This window comes from Gossypium hirsutum, chromosome D13 (genome assembly GCF_007990345.1).
Source record: "Gossypium hirsutum isolate 1008001.06 chromosome D13, Gossypium_hirsutum_v2.1, whole genome shotgun sequence".
NCBI classification, from domain to species: Eukaryota; Viridiplantae; Streptophyta; class Magnoliopsida; order Malvales; family Malvaceae; genus Gossypium; species Gossypium hirsutum.
Genome location: NC_053449.1, coordinates 3,285,978 through 3,307,648, shown reverse-complemented (window position 1 = coordinate 3,307,648; position 21,671 = coordinate 3,285,978). Strand labels below are relative to the sequence as shown.

Sequence of the window (21,671 nt, the reverse complement as noted above, 5' to 3'; positions counted from 1 at the left end):
CTAAACAGAAAAATCCTTGGCTGCCGCCTCCAGCATTCCAATCACCGCATGACTCGGGGTTAAGGTCCCTCTCCGCACGAGTTGCGCCTCCACGTACGTACGCACACCTCAACAAGCCACCAAGCCTGCGAAAAAGAAGCATACAAGCACAACAAAAGGCAGAATAATAGCAAAAACACAGCAAGGATAGGGGGAAATAGATTTTTTTTTCGATTGTTTCCTTTCGGCTATAAATGCCATTTAAAAATCTGTAAATGGGGGATTTCAGTGAAAAGAGATACGAGAATAGAAGGAAAAATACAGAGAAATACAAAGGAAATTTGTTTTTTTCAAAGGTTTTTATTTTGTAGTATTCACTGTTCTTTTTGTTTATATATTTCTTTTTATTTTCTTTATTTTTTATTTATTTTACCTAAAACAACAAAGAAAAGAAGGGAAAAACACTTACCTGTTCGTCGAGGTCGCCGTGCCACCACCATCTCCGCCGTCATCGGAGCTTTGGTGAAGGGGCAGATGGGCGACGGTGCGGAATGGGTTAAAAGAACCCTAGCAGAGCCACACTTTGTTTTTTAAAAATACAAAATGATTTTTTTTCTTTCAATTCTGTTTTATTTATGCAGCACATGAAACGGCGCCGTTTTAATGGCCAGACCCGCGCGGTGACCCGACCCGGAGGGGAGGATCCGCGCGTTCTGGCCAAATGGTTAATTTGCGCATTTAGTCCCTTGATTTTTAGGAGCATGTTAAAATCATTTTTTTATTTCTTTTAATTTTGGCCACATGTTTTACTTTTGTTTCATGTCAGTCCCCATTGCTGCGCAACATTTTAAGGAGGCGGATTATTTCCATTTTGACCCCCCTCATATAATGCGCATCGCAATATAGTCCTTCATTTCGTTTTAATTACATTTATTGTTTTTTTTTACAAATTCGTTTTTAATTTCGTTTTTATTTATTATTTCCATTGCTATTATTATTACATTATTTACTATCATTATTATTATATTTTCTGTACATATACATTAGCATATTTTATATATCATATCTATGCATACTTAATATATATATATTTTAGGATTTTATATATGCATGCTTCTGTTTTTATATATATTATTTTATTTCCATAATCTTTACATTTATATATATATATGCCTATATACATACGTTTTTATATATGTTCTTTTTTTTATTTTTTATTTTTTATACTTTATATTATATATACTTATACATTTCTTATATTTTGTAAATATATACACATGTACATATTTTTATATTTTTACCTTATTTTCATAAATTTCGCATACATATATATACATATATATTTTCCCTTTTTTTTTGTTTTCATAGCCTTTATAAATAAGTATATATGTATGTACACTTATATTTTACAATACATATGTATTTTTCTTATTTTTGTACATATACGTACTTTCTTTGAAATCTACATGCATATTGTTGGAGATTATTATAAGTTCTGTTGTACATATTTTTTTTTACATGTATACACTTGTATATGTATGTTAAATATATGCATACACATTTTTTCAAATTTACCTGTATATTGTGCTTGTGTTTACATATTTTGTAAGTACATGTATATATATATTTTAAATTAAAATATTTGTTTCATATTGTACATTAATTTTTAACATACCCTTTAGAAAATAAATCTTGGTTTTTTTTCGATATACCAAAATCATTTTTTTTCTTGATTTAAAGATTTTTTTGAATAAAAGCATTATTTGAGGTTTGAGATTTTCGAGGGAAATTGAGCCCTAACGTATTGGGTTCTGATTTTCTTTGTTAATCTTAAATGACCGAGAATATTCGTTATTCAAAATGCATGAGCATAAAAATCATTTTTGAGAACTTAGCTTGTTGTGTCCTAACGTATTGGGTGTGGCCTGTTACTTTCTCGAAATGAAGATTTTCGCATAAAATAAAAGTGATATTCAAAGTTCGGGGATTATGAGGAATCGTACCCTAACGTATTGGGACTCGATTTCTTTACATGACTTGAACAATTGGTTATCCTTTTGCAAATTTCATCATTCAAGCTTATTTTAAAATCTTTTTTAACTTTCGACACTAAGATATCAAATAAACAATTTGGTACCGATTTTGGGCGTTACAAGGGTGCTAACCCTTCCTCGTGCGTAACTGACTCCCAGACTCGTTTTCTCAAAATTCGTAGGCCAAAATATTTTTTTAAGGTGGGCCGATCACACCTTAATAAAAGGATTGGTGGCGACTCCAGTTTTATTTTTAAAAGTCGACAACTAAATTTTTTGTTTTCAAAAAACGGTTTCGACAATGTTACTGTTTCATACAATTTTTTCCATCTACATACACAATCATGTACATGGTTTAATTAATCATATATCCCTTTTGATTTTTTTTCTTGTTTTTAAATATTAGGAATTAAATTCGAAATAAATTTTTGTTGTCATTTCACCTATAATTTATATATTTATTATTCTTGTTTTAATGAAAAATGTTTGAATCTTAATTTAATCGACATAATTGATACTGTAACAATACACTAATTATCTTCTAATTTAGGGTTTGGGTATAGATAACATTATCAAGGTATGATAATAAATTAAAACCTCAACATTTATTTCTTTTGTTACTATAGCTCTACTTATTTTTCTTGGCTCATTTTAACTCTCATCTTTAAATTTAGCTAAATTATTTTTTTAATGAAAAATTGATTGGATTATTAAAAATTTAATAATATTGACGTGACAATTTACATAACAATTCAAACGCGTGTCATAAAATTTTAAAAAATGAATTTTAAAAATTATTAAAAGAAGTCAATAAATTTTTAAAAAATAAAAAAATATATCCATGTTAGCAATGAAGTATACACAAAGAATCACACGGGCTACAATCTTAGTGGCTTTAAGATTTCTATAATTTAGTCAATTTAGCTGTTAAAAAAAATCGATTTAACTAAAATTTGAAAGTTAAAGGTCAAAATGATAAAATAAATAAAGGTTATGGGCTAAATCTTAGTGCCTAAGATTGAAGCTTGACTTGAAAATTAGTGTTTAGGTAAAAATATTAGGTTTTTTTAAAATATGGGATAAGCTCGGGCTCAAATATTTAAGGCTCGAGCCTGGCCCAACCCATTTATTTAAGTTTGGAATGTTTTATATTATGTAATTTATAACACATAAAAATTAAATTTACAGTAATATATAATACTACTATAATATAAACATTAAAAAAGATAATTATATATAAAATTATAATAAATAAAAAATATAAAATTACTAAGTATTAAATAAAAATAAAAATAAAAAGAAATATATTTTTTAAAATTAAAAAATAATATGAAAGGACATAAATAAATTTAAGTTGAATTTGGACAAAATTATAATCACATATTTTAAGTCGTATACCAATGGTTGAAATTGTGATGGTTTTGCTTTTGCCCATGCAATGAAAACTCGTGTAAAAGTTAAAAGAAATAAAACAAGGAATAAACTTTTAACCGGGTCAAATTCTATATAGTCCCTATACTATGTGTTTTTTACAAATTTAATCCCACCATTATAATTTGGTTATTTCCAATCTTCTACTTTTATAAATGCATAATTTCAGCATCTAATCTAAAGTCCATCAAATAATTTGAGGTGGATTTCTAAATATGTGGTTATCAAAGTTAGGGGCGTTTAAACTTCGGTTAAAATCGAATTAACCGTCCAAACTGATTTAATTCGGTTAATCGATCGGTTAAAAGGTTTTTAGAATTTCGGTTAACGGTTAATTCGGTTCAAAATTGGTTAATTAATCGAATTAACTTAATAAATAATATTATATATATGCATTAGGCTCTTACTAGTTAATTCGGTTAAATGAACATTATACAATTATTTTTTTGATATGTTTTATACTTGTTTTAACCAAAAAAAGAAAAAACCAAAACATATAAAGTTCGATTAATTCAATTAACAGATCGAATTAACCGAAATATTTCGGTTCGATTAATTTTTTTGAAAAATTTTCGATTCGATTAACAATTAAATAATTAAAAAGTTCGATTAACTCAGTTAATACTAGTTCGATTCACTTAACTGTTTGAACACCCCTAATCAAAACTTCTTTTCAAGTTAAAAAAAGAACACCTTATTTGTACAGTTGGCCAAATATCATATTATATTTTCTAAATTTTAAGTTTGATAGAATTAATGGAAAAAAAGGATCATAATTGATAACACATATTCTGGAAAGTTAAAAAAAAGAAATGGAATGATTAGGGACTAAATCCATTATAAAACATAGTACAAGAACCCACCTTTTATTCGAGTGATGTAAAAAAGTAGAGTATTATTCTTCATGCTGAGTTATTCAGATAAGAAGATTGTATGCCCATATGGCATCATAGTTTTGGGATGTATTCTAAATCTTGTTCATACCCTTTTAGATGCTGAAATTGCCATTACATTAATTCCAATTCAAAGTTATAAAAAAGAAATCATACCCAATTCAGCAGCTTGTTAAATGAAACTTCAAGTACACCACATAAATCCATGAAGTTTGCAAAAACAATATCCAATTTCAAGCCTCAAAATGGACACTTGTTTTGTTCAAATCACAGACCCTCGAAAAAACGAATGTGGTCTTCAAATGTCTCCCCATGCCGGATTCTGGTCACAGATCCATCTTCTTCGACCTGAAAAAAAATACATTAAGAGTTTATGGTGGTTATCTCGAAATATGCTAAACATGCAACGTATTCAAGGTTGAATTTCGTTACCCAGTACTCAGGAGGGCGCATTTTGAGATTGTATGTTGATGCCATGCTCATGCAGTAAGCACCTGCATCATGCACCACCAGGCCGGTCCCCTGCAAAAAGCCAAAAACAGAACTTCGGATAATGCAATCTCAAACGATTGATGCTCCATCCATTACATTAATAGATAAAATACCTTAGCTGGGGTTGGAAGTTCTCTCTCTTTTCCCAAGAAATCTGCAGATTCACAGACAGGACCGACAACATCAAAGGTAGAGACCTCTGCATCAGGAGGTGTAGGAGAAACCAGTTCTATGTGCTGCAATCAAATATAAATGGGTCCATTGAGACTATATGGGTATAATTGCATAAACCAGAAGACACAGAAATTTTATGAGGGTGACTAGCTATGGTTTATAAAAGAACGTAAAAACAGAAACTAAATACAAATGCATCACAACATAGATTAAACAGGTAAGTGAAGGTGGTGCGCCAAACAGCAAATAATCAACCACTTAGACACAAGTTTGAACCAATGCCAACTAGGACTGAGACATAGTTAAAACCCAATGTTAGATACATGTCAACTGTATTAGCATAAATTTTGTTAAAGGTCAAACTTGATAAATGATGATATGGTCATACCAAGCAAGATGAACTAAGTCTTTCAAATAAGAAAGATGCTAGTGATGATGAAATAATGTAAGGTAGAGAACAAACCATTCCACATTGAACAACATTTGAGAAAGGATTTTTTTAAATTCTGCATGGTGGACAAGGTTAAACAATACTTACTTGGTAAGCGTCATAAAGACTAGGACGGATAAGTTCAGCCATACTGCCATCAATGACAATGAAATTTTTTGTTCCATTAGTTTTGACTCCAGTGACACGATTCACTAAGCAGCAAGTGTTTGCAATGAGTGATCTCCCTGGTTCAATGACAAGGTTAAGGTTTCTTGAGAGGACCAATTCTCTGACCTACACCAATCACCGCCAAGTTAAACATAACATTAATCAAAATTAACATTCCTAAGATATGAATTTTGAAACTTTGTACTTGGGCAAACAAGGATGATGGTCATGGTACGTATCACAGCATTTTATTCAAACATGAAAGAAATTTTCATATGAACAGAAGACTAGGATGCACTTGTTACTTTATTGTATAAAATAACTTTATACAAGCTGATAAAGTTTGTAATGCACAAAGAACATAAACTGAACGCATTATGTTTCCAACCAAAATGTGATTACTACGGCCTGGAAGTCAGACCAGCTAGCGAAATAATTCATGTATGAGTAAGCCACAGGCATCATGACAGCAATTAGCAAGATTTGCAGTCTGAGCCTTACAGTGTCAATGAGATCTCTCGGTGTGGGAAGGACGGCACCACTATGGTAGTAATCTATCCCCAAACCACCTCCAATGTTTAAATAATCTACCTCGAAACCTTGGGCACGGATTTCATCAATGTAGTTGACCATGAGAACAGCAGCGTCCCTGAATATATCCACCTAAACAACATAGCATAAGGGCTTCAAATTAGAGGTTGAATGAGCACCAATAGTCTCCATGTGCAATTCAAGAACTAGATTAAGAGCAAAATATTTTTGGATACAGAAAATTGACCAAATTGAAGCGGTAGGTGTATTCTTAGAAACAATTTCAAGACACAAAACAAGTACTAGCTGATCTCGCACCAGTCAACTTGGTTATCAGAACATATTTTGGGTTAACCACTGTGAACCCGCTCTCAAAAATTGTCTTAACATATCTAAGTTGCAGAAAGTTAAATCAGATAAACATACCATTGCTAACATACCTTGGTAATGGTTGAACCAAGATGACAATGGGCCCCAACAAGCTTTAGCTCATTAGGGTGTGCCTTTACAGCATCCAGAAACCACTGCAGCTTCTCATTCCTAATACCAAATTTAGAGTTCTTGTTCCCAGTAGCGACATATGGATGGACCTACAGAGTAATAGCAAAGCATTTAGAATACATAAACCCAAAACTCAGATAAAAAAATTTCTTTTTTAAAGGTCTCCTCTAAGTGGACATGAGCTGGTTTAATGGTGAAAGAGCCATCATGGAGATGGAGATTGAATTATAGAGGTCAATAAGTATGTCGGTAACTAAAACTGGATGAACTCTCTGTTGATGGCACTTCAATAAACAAAAATTTACAAAGAGAATGCTTTTAAGGGACAAAAGGTATGAACTGTGCCATACAATAACTACACTAAAACACAAAGTCCAGTTAGCTTTAAACCATTTATAGCCACCCATATTTGCTAAGGTCAACTCAAAACCAAGTTTAGTCAATCTAGTTCAAAAAAGTTATCAGCTTTGTTATAAAATTAAAATTTTGAGTCAATCATATACATCATAATCTCCAGATAGTTAACACTAAATAGTACAACCACTACCTTACCTGTGGATCCACGTCCGGGTTGATCCGAAGCAACACATTAACCTTCCTGCCAGCAACTTTTGCAGCTGTAACAATATTCTCCAGATCAAATTCACTATCCACATTCACAAAAACACCTTCTTGAGCAGCTAGGATCAAATCCTCCAAGATCTTCCCATTTCCATTAAATATACACCTATACATTTAGATATAAACACCAATCAATCTAAATAAACAGTCAACAAGAATCACCAAATCATTCCTACTCAAATTAGTAGCAAACTTATGTAACATAACTTGGCAGTGGCACATCTTAAAGCAAGATAGATACATTAAAATATCATGTCATTGCAACGATGGTTGCATTACCAAGTACAATTAAAAAGTCTAGCACCGACAAGCACAAGAGCATACCTAAAATCTTGAAAGCTATTAACTTTTATGAAAAAATTGACAAAAGGTGCAAAGGCACTCCCTTGGGGAATGTAATATCTCCTCTAAACAATTTGCCAAGGTTCAGAATACCATCTAGATAACCATTCAAACAAATGAATAACTAACGTTTTATTGGATGTTGCTTTGTATTCACTTTCTTTTTATAACTATTAGCTATTTGCTGATTGAAAGTTTAGCTAAAAATTTGTCGAGTGGTTGAACCCTCAAAATGTCCGGTTACTCCAGTATTGTCCACAGTCGGGCTTTTATCTCCGACTCTGCCAAGAGCCCTGACGAGCACACAGAATGGGAGCTACTTGGAGGCCGCCTAAACAGGCAAAACTATGGAAACTTAGGCATAGTTGGACTCAACTCCCACTTTGTGAACCCAGTAAGGCTCTCAACAGAGTCCGGAGACAAAAGACCGACAGGAGATAATACTGTGTAAATGGTCCGACCCCTTAACAAAATCCAAAGAGAAATTAATAAAAAAAATAAACAAACGAGTAAAATGAAATGTACATCTAAACATAATTGATCAATAAACAAAAACCAAACTATTGATTAAAGCTTTAAGAAAGTCATATTCTTTTGCATCCAAATGTGGAACAAAATACGAAGTAGTTAGCAAAAAAAGAAGAAGCAATGTTGAGTGTAAGAAATTTACTTAGTAGGATCAAAGCCGGCATGAAGAGCCAACTTGAGTTCATTGCCACTAACAAGCACAGCACCACAACCTAACTTCCTCAAGTGCTGCAAAATCTTCAAATTATTATTCGCCTTGATGGCGTACCCAATGATGGAATTCTTCAAGCCTTCAAGAGCCTCCTTATAAGCTTCCACATTCCTAGTAATCTGAGGCTTACTGTACAAATAAAAGGGCCTCTTTTCGACTTTCTCCATGATGTCCTGAACCTTGGTATCCTCACAGTAGAGGAACCCATCAGGGGATTTCGTGAAGCAGTGTTGAAAAGTGGCGTTGAGGGTTTTAGCAGGGTTCTGGGAGAGCACAGCTCTGAGGGAGAGAGATTGGCGCCTAAAGAGATTCTTGGAGGCCCTGAGGGGCAAAACGGGGAGTTGGGAAAATGGGTTTTGCTTCAAAGGATGGTTTAGGGTTTTGGGAAGAGATGAGGCGTGAGAGAGATGGTGGTGAGTAGTCGCCGCCATTGATGATGAAAATGCAGCAGCGTGTGCGTTTGTTGACTGCTAGTGCCACAGAAAAAAGGATTTTCAATTTGTGTTTAATTAGTGATAAATGAGGATTTCAATTTTGTAGGAAGCATTTTTAATTGTAATAATAAAGTTCAGAAATCAGATCCAGGATTGGGCTATTGATCCTCTTCATCGGTCCATTTCAGAATGTGGGCTCTGCATAAATATAAATGCAGTTGCAGCTCCTACTCGAAAAGTTTTGAGTTTAACAAAATTTTAAATCTTTTTTCCAAACCAAATAAGCTCAAGACTACATTGACTCGAACAATGATGACTAACCAGCACTCATGTAAAGCCAATTGACTATCTTCCCCACACTTCAAAACCCAACTTATTTTCGTATGTATGTATATATATATTTGATATAAAAAGATGATCCACGAACTTGATAAGCTAAAAACAACTTCATCAAACCCCATTCTTGTTAATGGTGGACTATTATTATTATTTGGTTAAATGATTTAAGGATTGATAAGTGAAGTTTGTAATGGGATTTCAATATTTCTATTTTAAAGCTGAAAAATGAGATGTTGATAATTATTATTTATTAGTATAACAATTGGCATGTAAGAAAAAAAATTCAGAGTTACAGATAATAAAATTCAAATTTAATCTTACGTGTGAAATAAAAGGTTTGAATGGAGTGCCATGCATATCGCTAAGATTCTATACATGGCCTTTTGACAGATACTCGTTTCAAAGTCTTTACACCTTTCATCAACATTTAACAAATTATCTTCACAACACCTTAATTTGTCTAATGTCAATCATGCCATGCTGTTTTGTATTCATATCCCTGAGCCTCCTACTTATTCAATATATATATATACATGGTATCATCAGTTTCTCTTTCACATGTAGGTTTTTTCTTTTTCTCTTTATTGGGGTTTAGGATTATATGATCTTGGTGTTGTGCATTTTGATTTTAGTGTTTGGTTTGCTAGAAAATTTTAAGGGTTGCAGAATTGTGATAATGGCTGATACCTTGGCTCTACCTGTTGAACCTCAAGTTAAAATGGGTGAGTCTTCCTTTTTTCTTTTTTCTGTTCTTTTTCATTCTATGATTCATGCATTAATGCAATGGGTTGTTGTTTTTTGAATTTATGAAAGAGTTGTAAATGCTAGGGTTCGAATTTACGTCCTGTGTTCTGTGCAGGTCTTGAAAGATCTGATACAGACAGCTATGAGGATGAGAGGAAGAAAAAGCTTGGATCTTTTAAGAAAATGGAAGAGAGTGCCTCAAGCAAGATCAGAAATTCTCTTAAAAAGAAAAGTAGGAGAGATAGTAGAGTTATATCGGCCGCAAGTATAGACGACAACTTCAACCCTGAAGAGCTACAGGCGGTCAACGAGTTCCGTCAAGCACTCATCTTAGATGAACTACTGCCTGCTAAACATGATGATCATCATATGATGCTAAGGTCACAATCTTTCATTGACTAGATATTCTATTGCACATTATCTTTGGATGAAAGACTAAGCCATTAACTCATTATGATTTACAGGTTTCTGAGGGCAAGGAAATTCGAACTCGATAAAGCGAAGCAAATGTGGGCTGATATGCTCCAATGGAGGAAGGATTTTGGGGCTGACACAATCATGGAGGTAAAATAAGTAACATTGAATCACATTGCTATATTATGTTTGAACGCTTTCTATTCTGCATTTTGAACTTGCTTCTTTCGGGGTCGGTTTCGTTGTTCAGGACTTTGATTTCAAGGAATACAATGAAGTGATTAAGTATTATCCTCAAGGATACCATGGAGTTGATAAGGATGGGCGACCTGTTTATATCGAAAGGCTCGGTCAAGTCGATGCTAACAAGCTGACTCAAGTCACAACGATGGATCGATATCTGAAGTACCATGTAAAGGAGTTTGAGAAGACCTTCGCTGTTAAGTTCCCTGCTGCTTCCCTTGCTGCAAGAAGGCAAATTAATCAAACCACAACCATATTGGATGTTGAAGGAGTGGTATGCAATATTTGTTGCTTACCTGTATGTATGTATGTATGTATGTATGTATGTATGTATGTATGTATGTATGTATGTCTGTCTGTCTGTCTGTCTGTATGTATGTATGTATGTATGTATGTATGTATGTATGTATGCTCTAAATTTTGCTTCATTGCACATCTAATGCCTATGTGTTATTATAAATGAACTTGCAGGGTCTTAAAAGCTTCAACAAGGCTGCAAGGGAGCTACTTCAGCGCCTTCAGAAGATCGACAGTGACAATTATCCCGAGGTAGTCTTACTTCTTAACCACAGTTAGAAACAAAGTTTTTTCAGTAAAGATGAAGCTAATTCGATGCTTTCAATATTGTAGACTTTGAACCGAATGTTTATCATCAATGCCGGCTCTGGATTCAGGTTCTTATGGAGCACGGTTAAATCGTTCCTCGACCCAAAGACCACTGCAAAGATCCATGTAATTATATGAACTCTCCAAATTGCTTGAAGCTATACGTGATTTTGATATGTCTATAGTGTTGATAAACAACTTTTATGCTATATATGACCAGGTTTTAGGTAACAAATACCAGAGCAAGTTGCTGGAAGTAATCGATGCTAAGTGAGTCCCTTCTTGACCGATCGAAATCTTCGTTGTTTCTCTCTTTATGTACCTAATGTCTAAACATTTCTCTGTTGTGATTTCTCTGACAGTGAACTGCCAGAGTTTTTAGGCGGTAGCTGTGACTGCACGGACAAAGGCGGTTGCATGGTTTCGGACAAGGGTCCATGGAATGATCCAGCAATATTAAAGGTGTTCTTTCACCTAAAGATTGATTGGTTTCTAATGTAGCATTTTTTATTTGTTCATGAATGATTAAATGGGGTATTCATGTTAATGATCTTAGAGAGTACAAAACGGTGAGTTCAAGTACACGAGGAATACGTCGGGCATCAAGAACATAGCATGCCGGGACACGAAGATGGACTGTTCCACCGAAACAGCTACAGGCACTGCTGAATGGCATGAAGAGAAAACACCACTATCTCCTCTTTTTGAAGTAAGTTTCTTCACTAGTGTGCTTCTTAACACAAGAAATCCTGGATTAAGATAAATCATTATCATGCAGTCTCCCATCAAGAAAAAGTGCCTTGATTCCTTTGCCTATGACAAATGCATTCCAATTGTCGACAAGGGTAACGATTCTTCTTGGCCTAAATCCGTGGAAGACGAAAAACATGCCATTTCCAAAGGTTAGGTATTTTCGCTAACAAGCTAATTCTTTTAACTTTCGAGTTCCATGAAATTATGTTCTACGAACCTGATGTTGTAACATCTAACACCATCACTTTGTATTTCACCAAAACTGCAGATTGTTGCCAAGTGAAGGATGATGGGAAAGGAATGAGCACCAGCTTCTGCAGAGGAATAATGACATTCATTACGGCTATTGTAGCCATGATTCACTTGTCTCGCAACATACCAAGCAAACTAAGCGAAGCTGCCATGTACTGTGTTCGATGTTACCACTCGAAACCGAAGATCACAGGCCACGCAGCTGATAAGTTGCCACCACCACCGCTACCTATCACAAGTGACGACTACTTGGCCATGAAGAAACGCATGTCTAGGTTGGAAGAGATGGTGAGTTTTCTCATGCAGAAACATGTAGCTATGCCACCTGAGAAAGAGGAGATGCTGAATGCTGCATTAAGCAGGGTCAGCATCCTGGAAGAAGAGCTATGGGCAGCTAAGAAGGTAACATCTATACATACAACTTGGTTAACTTTAAGAACTCATACCCCCAAAAAAATCCGAAGAAGAGCATGTCTTCCTCACTGCCCTTGAAGTAAGTTACAAAGCTTTTACGGCTGCAATACTTGTACAATCTTTTACATATGTATACATATTGAGGTGTATGTATATATATCTCACACCTCATTTTCTTGGATTGTGGTTGCAGAACCCATTCCGCTGGTGCTGAACCTTGAATATTGGGTGGCGGACAGCAGTGGTGATAACTCATCCCACAGAAAAAATTGGCTTTTTTTTCATAAATAACCCAAAATTTTATATTATTTACAAAAATAACTCACTTTGAAAATTATGTACGTAAATGATTTGTTTTGAACAGTAAACATCAGTGACGCCATTGCCATTGGTGTCACCATCCTTGGTTTGTTTTAAAAAGAAATATTTACTTTGGGTGTCATCGTTGCAATTGAAGATACCGGACTAAAGTGTGATTATATAAAAGGTTCAAGGGCATGGTGAAGTAATTATCTTTTTATATTGGATAACTGGAGACGCCACCCATTAAATGCTTTTAAATTATTTGTTTATTTGCATGTTAAGTCTATCTCTTTTTGAAATTAAATTTAAATAATTCTTAAAAAATATAAGAATAACAAAAATAAGCCCTTTTTAATTTTTATTATTTTTTAAAAACAATAAACTTAAAAAGTTATATAAAATTCTTATTTAAATTATCTAAATATATCCCTCAAAAATTTTCCTCAAGATTTTATATAACTTTTTAAGTTTATTATTTTTAAAAAATAATAAAAATTAAAAAGAACTTATTTTTGTTATTTTTATATTTTTAGGGGCAATTTAAATTTAATTTTAAAATGAGACAGGCTTAATATGTAAATAAAAAATAAATAAATAAAAGTTCAAAAGCATTTAAAATTGGAGCCGGGAGAAATGACATGACCACTTTTTATCCAATCTAGAATGGTAATTGTTTTTTTATATGCCATTAACGTCACCAACATTTATGATTCAAAAAAGGTCATTTACGTGCATATTTTTCAAAGGTAATTTTTGTAAATAATACAAAATTTTGTATCATTATTATAAAAAGCCAAAAAATTCCTTTCCATTAGTGTATTCTTTTATATAATTGCGTATGTATGGTCATAGTTGTAAAGTATTGTTTAGGAGTTCAAAATGTAGTCGTTAAGTGTTGAGGAACTCAATACTGTAAAAAGTTAGGCTGGGGTGACATTTTGTTCATAAACAACCAAAATTAGCATTTTAGGCAGCTGCTACAAGTTGAAAATCTGTGTAAATATAAACTGTTAATGTGACTTAACCATGAAGTAAATTGAGTACGTATCCGACATGAATATGTTCATTTGATACAACCAAGATTACTATTTTAGGTATCATTTTGGTTGCTAAATTTCTGACATTAAACCCTTCAAAACCAAGTTCTGAATCTTTAACTTAAATAAATGCAGCAATTCCAAACATTAAATGAGAAATAAAATGGAATGAAATAAGACAACAGAAGGATAGTTCATTTAGGGTTCTTGTACACTTGAGGGCAACAAGATTTGTATTGGAATCAATTTCGAGCGAATGGTAAAAAAGAAATGAATTCAAAATACTATGCAGCATTCGTAGTCTCCATGGGAAAAGGCAGATCACCAGCAAAACTTCTTTTTCTGAAACAGAGAGGGAATACCATTCATAACCATGGCATGATAAGAACATAGGGCACAACCATAAAAAATTAACCAGAACATGTACGAAACGTATAGAACACATGAATTACCGTACCCGCAATTTGGCTTCCTCTTGTCTGTCTAGGTAAGCAAGCAGTTCTTCTTGCCTCATCAAAGCATCATGAAGAGCCTATCCGATAGGGCACATACATGCAAAATGAAAATTAGAGCAAGAAATAAAAGAAAAAACTGTTGTAAGCGTGTCAAAGTAATTGATTAATCTGTTAATACCAAATATTCCCTAGAGGAAATCAAGATATGGTGTAGTCGCCTAAAGGCTTCGAGTCTTAAATTTGACATGAAAACAAGTGATAAATCTAACTTCAGATGAAGATTTTCCCCAGCTTTGCACTAATCCAAAATGCAATGACAACATTATCATCTATCAAGCAAATAACTCATAACTAAAGTACCAAGGATGAGACATTCATCACTCTAGGACTATTAGTTTGAATGACATACTAGGAGGGAATAGATTAGGGAGTTATAACAGAAATATGGACATGGTTTTGTAAATAATAACAAAATTAAAGGTGCCAACATTACCTTCTTAGCAGCAATTAACTCTGCTTCAAGGGCATCAACTCGACATACAGCAGCATTCAACAATTCCTCTTTATCATAAGGCATCACAGATGGCTTTGCTTGTAGTGTATCAACTTTCTCCTCGAGCTCAACCAACCTCTTGAGCACAGAAGATAGTAGATCTGCCTGAGAAAGAGGTGGAGAAGGGGAATGCTCTTCCTTTTGAGTTGCACCAGGGGTAAGTTCAGTAATGTTTTGACAATGACCGGAAACTGTGCCAGGAAGCTTTCTAGTTATATGGCAGGCTACTGAGCGCAAAAGAGTGTAAAGTGTCATGAAAAAAGTCATAATAGTCAGCAAAATCCGAGCTCGAATTCCTTCCGGGGTCTTGGGAGTTTCAAGCAATGTTACAACACCTGAATTGCAATATAGCATTTCATTTTCTTAAGCATGTTAGAAAACAACTAAGCAGGCTTTTAAGAGGAAATGTAGCATCTAAATGGGTAACCCGGTATACAAGATTATATTTATTAACCTTTGGAACCAGAAGGCATCAGGGGGGATGTTGGCTTCTTCCAACTAGCATCAACAGCTTTGTCAACCATCGGAACATATTCATCATAGCCTGAGAAATTAACAGCATGGCTTGTTTTCCCAACAACCTTAGTCTGCATGAGTTACAAAGCCAAAGAAGAGAATTACCAACACCGCCAAAAATGTCAATGATGCTAAACTTAGGTGTATAACCTGATAAGATGCATAATGAAATCCTGATAATCGTATATCATAGTATATTGTTGATTGATAACCAAAGAAAACACTAAAAAAATGCAAATAGTTTATTCAAACAAAAATAAAGCAAAAACGTAGTCATACTTTATAACCAGTTTCATGTTAATGTACCCAGCATTCTAAAGCATATGAGTGCACCAAAAACAGCAATCCATGTTAACAGTTCTTGTATTAAACAGTTTATATGCTCATAATGAATGTATTATGATACAGCAATAAGTAATGTACTACAATTTGATAACCAAAATGAAAGATTAGGTTATCAAAAGAACCCACTTCTTCACGAACAGGGGTCAGCCTAAGCTGTGAATAATTCTTCATTGCTTTTGGGGATGCAATTTCTTCAGCTTCTGATCCAGATTCTGCCGTGGATGTATCACTTCCTTTCAACTGCTTCACACAACACAAGAAGCAATGAGATAATGCAAAAATCTTACCTTGAAAGTTGACAGGAATGTCAAAAAATTGTCAGAACGAAAGGAATATTATGGGTTAGAAAGATCATATACCATTAGATAAGGTGGCTTAGCATATGCAATAACCTTCCCATTACCATTCCAAACTTTTTCAACTTGTCTGGCACGCCGTGCCTCACAATTAACAACCATCTGAGAGAAAATACACACAATGAAATGTTTTTTTGGTTACAAAGTACGCTGATCAAGCCCTTGAAATTAACAGCATCAACAACATATTATAAACCAAGACCAGCTTATAACCTTCAATATTTCAGGATTTCTCCAAGGCCCTTTATCAGAGCGAAGGCACCCTCCCTGATCTGCACAAGTACAGCTACCACCCAGAAATTCTGGCAACTCACTGAATGGAATTTAAATATCACTGTAAGCTTTTGGATAGAATGAACCAACCATAGAGTGATAGATAGCAAAAGATATATTTTAGGTGCAAAGAATGATGGGAAAAGTTGTATTGAAAACTAGAGTAAGATAGAGATAAGTCAACAACATAACATGTCATGGAAGTTCTAAGACCTACCTGGCATCAATGATCTCAAGCAATTTGCTCTGGTACTTGTTTCCAATAACCTAAAGTCAATGCACATTACATTTATGTATGATTAGAAATCACCAACAAATAAAGGGAATGAGAATTGAAGAGAAAAAAGAAATATACACAATTTCAAAAATATAGCAGAAAAATTATTCAAATACATGGATCTTTGAAGTTGTTTTGGGATCCAAAAACGTCTTCACAGTGTTCCACAGCAGCCTAAACCCAGGTCCAGCATTGATGATAAACATTTGGTGAAGCGTCTGCATAAGCGATAAGGAAACAGCATAAAATTTCGGCTCAACATAAAACAATATAAGAACTTTGATAGAAGCATGACTTTGTAATTCAACATGCAAGCACATTGAGATGGCAGACCTCAGGGTAGTTGTCACCATCAATCTTTTGCAGTCGCATAATCAGTTCCCTTGCAGACTTGGTAAAATTCTTAAAGCCCTAATAATAGGTGAAAAGAAAAACAATCAACACTTAGCAACTACGCGGCAGCAAAATATTCTGGTATTAAAAAGGCAACAAATGATAACAAAACACATACCACACCATGAACATCTAAAATTGTAGTGCTTGAATCAATGTGCCTCCTTGCTGCAATTGTACAAGCAGGAAACTTAACACTGAAGGCCTTCTCAAATTCTCGGACATGGTATTTTACATACCGATCCAAAGTTGTAACTTGCATCAGTTTGTTGGGATCAACTTTTCCCAATCTTTCAATATACACAGGTCTACCCTCCTTATCAACACCATGATAGCCCTGAGGGTAATAATTTAAAACCTCATTCAACTCTGAAAACTCAAAATCCTGAAAAACAAGGACAAAAATGCAGTGAAAACACGGATGACAATCAATGCTACTTCAGGCAAAAAGTGAACAGTAATTACCTCAATAATGGTGTCAGAACCAAACTCCTTCCTCCATTGGAGCATGTCTGCCCACATGTGTTTAGCTTTATCGATATCAAACTTCCTTGCTTTCAAAAACCTATGTAAAAGCAAGGCTAGAATTAATTATTTCTTCTAGCAGCATTAAAACTTGGCGTAAAAGAGAGAGCAGCAGAATGATGCCGAAGCCTTCAAGCACATACAGAAAGGATATATCACATCAGCAAGCAGAAAGCAACCAACTTGTGCTTTAAAAGCAAAACAATAGCATGACTAAAAAACTCACAACTCTTATTATGTTTTTCTAATCAAGCCAAAAGTTTAATCAATGAAATAAAGTTTGTAAATCATCAGAGAAAATACAACATAGCATGCATAGAATGCTGGGCAACTAGGTTGCCCACCACTTACTTTACAAGAGAACGGAACCTATAAAATTTGCATCATAGAAGAATAAGCCAATGGTAAACTTCAATATGAGAAAAAGTATGAGGTGAGCACCTCAACATCTTGTGATAGTCATCGTGTTTTTCCGGAAGCAATTCTTCCATAATCAATGCTTGCCGAAATTGATCAACAGCCTGCAGCTCCTCAACATCACGAATATCCTCAATGGATACAGAGCTGACACGGCCATCACTTTTCCTTCTACTACTCTTCTTCTTGAGAGAATGCTTAAATCTAGTAGATGCATTTAAAGCTTTCTTTTTCAGAGATCCCATTTTCGTGCGTCTTTCATCTTCAGAGTTCTCAAAATCAGACTTCCTCTCTCTCTTCTCATCACTACCTGAAACCCCCTCAAAGCCTACCTCATACAATATACCAAAGGATTGTATTTCAAATAAGTATTGTTATTAATTGTTATTAAACAAAGAAATACTAAGAAAAATCAAAGAATTGATTTCCTTGTAAAATCAAAGCAAAAAGCAAATTATAATTCTATTCTTTCTTCTCAGATTTATATATTATATTATCTCTGAAAATTATTCAGAAACATTAAACACAAAATCAACAAAGCATGGTAAAATTGCCAAACTAAAACACAAAAATAACGATTAAATTTTCCAATTTTATATCTGAAAACCAAATCAAGAATCGGTTTCCTTTCTTCTTTGGTCAAAATGAGTTTAACTTTCTCCTTCTCTATCTGCACTACCACTAATTTCTAATCAACGAAACTGAACATAAAACGTTACGCCAGAAATAGTAAAATCAGGTCATCACAACCTTAAAACCCCTCAAGGCCTACCTCATAACATTTACCAGAGGATTACATTTACAAACAAGTACCGTTGTTAGATAAAGAAAGGACAAGACAAATCAAAGCGAAAATCTAAGTATAGTTCCTTTTTCTCTCATAGATATATATTATCTGAAAATTGTTCAGAAAATCCTAAAACACAAAATCAACAAAGCATTGTAAAATTACCAAACTAAGACACAAATTGAATACATAGTAAACGAAAATAATCTGAAAGACTAAACAAGAATCGATTCCCTTTCTTCTTTCGTCAAAACAAGTTCTAAATTTCTCCTTCTCTATCGGCACTACCAGGATTTCCTAAGCAACCAAACTGAATATAAAATGTTACGTCAGAAATAGCAAAATAAGTTCAAAAGAAAAAACGAAAAATGTCAACTCACAAGGCCTAGCAAATCGATCTAGTGGCCCCGACATCTACTCTCCCCTGAACGAAAGAATCAAGACGGCGCAGCCGCCACCGGTAATCACAGATTTGTTATAATCGGATCAATTTAGTCTCGCGCGCCTTATAAAAAAACCCAGCATTACAATCAACAAAAACAAGAATAAGAAGTTCTACGGAGAAGAGTCCAAATATGAGGAGCTTTGAATTTTGTCTTTCTCTTTTACTTTGAATTCTCAATTTGTTTACGGAAAAAGAAAAGAAAAAGAGAGAGTGCTTACTGGGTAATAATTGTGTTTCCTGACTCACGGATCACGAGGTAGATCTGACGGTCATAAATGCCTCTGACCAGAAATTTATTCGATCTTGAATTTCGTAGCGGATAATAAGATTAGAATAAATAAATAAATTATTTTTTTTGGTAAAATAAAATTTAGAAATTCAGTAAAGTACACTACACGATTACGAATGTATATAGAAATAAATGAAGGGGCAAAAGAGTTTAATCACGGGGGCATCTCTTATGGGTTTGACTTTGACTCAGTTTTTTTATTAATTTTAAATTTTCGATTTATATATAAATTATAAGAATAAATTGTATATTTTATGAGTAAATTAATTGATTTCAATATAACATATATTTAGAAATTATAAAAAAATGAAGTCAAAATTTTAAATTATTTATTGATTATTTTAAAATTCAAGTTTATTATTTTAACTATACGTTCATTTGTTTTTATACGATCAATTTTGCAAATTTGTCACTATATTTTACTTCACTTTTGATTGAAAAGTAAATTTAACTAAAAAAATATTTATTTTATTTTAATATTTAAAAATAATAAGCTAATTAATATAAATTAAAAGTTAACGTTATTTTTTCATATTAATTTATTTCATTAAATAAAAATTTTAAGTTAATTTATTAAATTCTAATATTTATAAATTAAATTATCATTAGCTATTAAAATAAAATATTTGAAAGAATTTTTTTTCTTACTAAATTATGTTTTCAAATCAAAATTAATATTGAATATTGAAATTTAATTAAAAAATCAAAATTGGTGAAAATTTATAATGATGTTTGGCAAATATAAAATAGAAGGTTTTTCATTTATAATAATAAATATTAAAGTAAATAAAATATAATAATAAATTTTAATATATTTATAATATAATGGTAAATTTACATTTTAACCCATTTTATGTATAATCGATGGGCAAAATGTTATTTTATAAAATAAAATTATAAAAATAATTAATTTTAATAACGGAAATAAATAAATATTCTTAACTATGAAATTTATGCGAACAAATTACGGAGTCTAATTTTAAATCCAAATTATCCATTTTTATGACGGTCAACGCAAAAAATGTTGACTTTAGGTGTGAAGGAGTGTAGAAAATCAGGAATCTGCGGACTGCGGGGCTATTGTCACTGTAATTAATTAATGATTCGGTTACTGACGGCGTGTTTAATAAATTCCGGTACTATTTATTTTATGGTATTTATTATAATATTAATATGCTTCCAAGTAGGAACAAACTTTCTCCTTTTGACTTTTTTATTTATTTATTTTCTGATTAATTGTTTTTAATTTATGAAAACATTAATAGTGGGACAATAAATGATTACAGAAACTTGAAAAATGCCACATTTACTGCATGCCTTACGCATGCCATTTTCATTGCATTAAACGCTCTTTTTACTTTTACTCAATTATTTGTTCTCATTATATTTTAAAAAATAAAACTCGATTTATTTTGAAAATTTATCCCAATTTAAGGCGTAACAAGTGAAAAATAAAAATCAAATATATAAATAAATTGGAATTCTTTTTACATTAGTTTTTGCTTGTTTTGATGACATTTCGTTAAAATTACGATTTGAATCTTACCTTATTTTAGTGCTAATTTAATGGAGTTGTTTTTTAGTCTTAATGTATTAATAATTAGATTGATGATGCACAATGGGAAAGGGAAGTAGATCTTGGGATATAATTATTTTTGGGGAAAATGTTTAGTTGTTAAGCTCTGGAGTATATTGGATGGTTTATTTCTCCTTCAGAAACAAGGTTATAACAATATCATTATTCAATCAGATAATCTTGAGAATGTTATTTCTATTTGCGAAAGCAAATTTGATGGTCCAAAAAGCTCCCTAAGAAGGATTCAACAAATTCTAACATTTGAACAGAAGTGGTCCTTGAATTATGTTCCTAGAGAGACTAATCGGGTAGCATATGCTTTGGCAAAAATGGTTTTATTGAGTGATGAAGCTTTGCACATGTTTGAGGATCCCCTTTGGATTAAAGTGATCTTGAAGGAAGATAGCACTTTTGATAATTTGTCTACGATCTACTCTATGTAATTCATTGTTTAATTTACCAAAAAAATAATTAGATTGGTGATCAAACTTATTAGACGATCAATTCTTGCATTCAATTGGCTTAAGTGTCTATTTTTTTATTGATTTCGAGTAAGTATTCTCTACCAATTTTGAATAAACCCATTCTTTT

The 21,671-nt window shown here is 33.0% G+C and overlaps 3 protein-coding genes across 4 annotated transcripts; 1 reads left to right on the top strand and 2 right to left on the bottom strand.

The window, feature by feature from the left end:
* Window positions 1–4,323: 4,323 nt before the first annotated feature.
* Window positions 4,324–8,865, bottom strand: LOC107920343 (diaminopimelate decarboxylase 2, chloroplastic). Its single transcript, XM_016850008.2, has 8 exons — window positions 8,266–8,865; window positions 7,185–7,359; window positions 6,572–6,721; window positions 6,102–6,263; window positions 5,541–5,726; window positions 4,942–5,064; window positions 4,769–4,858; window positions 4,324–4,684 (listed from the first exon to the last, which is right to left on the bottom strand). Exons 1-8 carry the CDS (start codon window positions 8,763–8,765, stop codon window positions 4,604–4,606), a joined length of 1,467 nt encoding a protein of 488 aa, XP_016705497.1. The 5' UTR covers window positions 8,766–8,865; the 3' UTR covers window positions 4,324–4,603.
* Window positions 8,866–9,500: 635 nt separating this feature from the next.
* On the top strand, window positions 9,501–12,611 carry LOC107919444 (phosphatidylinositol/phosphatidylcholine transfer protein SFH3). The gene is made up of 11 exons (XM_041109786.1): window positions 9,501–9,829; window positions 9,967–10,231; window positions 10,316–10,415; window positions 10,516–10,782; window positions 10,980–11,057; window positions 11,139–11,240; window positions 11,335–11,384; window positions 11,477–11,576; window positions 11,671–11,823; window positions 11,893–12,016; window positions 12,136–12,611. The coding sequence occupies exons 1-11, from the start codon at window positions 9,709–9,711 to the stop codon at window positions 12,609–12,611; spliced, it is 1,836 nt and encodes a 611-aa protein (XP_040965720.1). The 5' UTR covers window positions 9,501–9,708.
* Window positions 12,612–14,047: 1,436 nt separating this feature from the next.
* On the bottom strand, window positions 14,048–19,415 carry LOC107920364 (phosphatidylinositol/phosphatidylcholine transfer protein SFH6). Of its 2 annotated transcripts, none has more exons than XM_041109979.1 (14): window positions 19,151–19,415; window positions 18,008–18,311; window positions 17,507–17,606; window positions 17,160–17,426; window positions 16,982–17,059; window positions 16,765–16,866; window positions 16,589–16,638; window positions 16,312–16,411; window positions 16,102–16,200; window positions 15,869–15,985; window positions 15,336–15,468; window positions 14,822–15,216; window positions 14,331–14,405; window positions 14,048–14,215 (listed from the first exon to the last, which is right to left on the bottom strand). In XM_041109979.1, exons 1-14 carry the CDS (start codon window positions 19,182–19,184, stop codon window positions 14,195–14,197), a joined length of 1,875 nt encoding a protein of 624 aa, XP_040965913.1. In that variant the 5' UTR covers window positions 19,185–19,415; the 3' UTR covers window positions 14,048–14,194. The 2 variants fall into 2 exon arrangements, with proteins under 2 accessions (XP_040965913.1, XP_040965914.1); XM_041109980.1 differs by having other exon boundaries at window positions 15,869–15,982.
* Window positions 19,416–21,671: the final 2,256 nt, after the last annotated feature.

Coding starts and splice junctions, on each gene's coding strand:
- LOC107920343 (XM_016850008.2), bottom strand. CDS start 8,765: ATGGCGGCGACTACTCACCACCATCTCTCTCACGCCTCATCTCTTCCC. Junction 6,722..7,184: donor ACCCGGACGTGGATCCACAG/GTAAGGTAGTGG, acceptor ATTACTCTGTAG/GTCCATCCATATGTCGCTAC. Junction 5,065..5,540: donor GTCTTTATGACGCTTACCAA/GTAAGTATTGTT, acceptor ATTTGATTGCAG/CACATAGAACTGGTTTCTCC.
- LOC107919444 (XM_041109786.1), top strand. CDS start 9,709: ATGATCTTGGTGTTGTGCATTTTGATTTTAGTGTTTGGTTTGCTAGAA. Junction 11,577..11,670: donor ATGATCCAGCAATATTAAAG/GTGTTCTTTCAC, acceptor TAATGATCTTAG/AGAGTACAAAACGGTGAGTT. Junction 12,017..12,135: donor AAAACATGCCATTTCCAAAG/GTTAGGTATTTT, acceptor CCAAAACTGCAG/ATTGTTGCCAAGTGAAGGAT.
- LOC107920364 (XM_041109979.1), bottom strand. CDS start 19,184: ATGTCGGGGCCACTAGATCGATTTGCTAGGCCTT. Junction 17,607..18,007: donor GACTATCACAAGATGTTGAG/GTGCTCACCTCA, acceptor GCTTTTACATAG/GTTTTTGAAAGCAAGGAAGT. Junction 17,427..17,506: donor GTTCTGACACCATTATTGAG/GTAATTACTGTT, acceptor CTTGTTTTTCAG/GATTTTGAGTTTTCAGAGTT.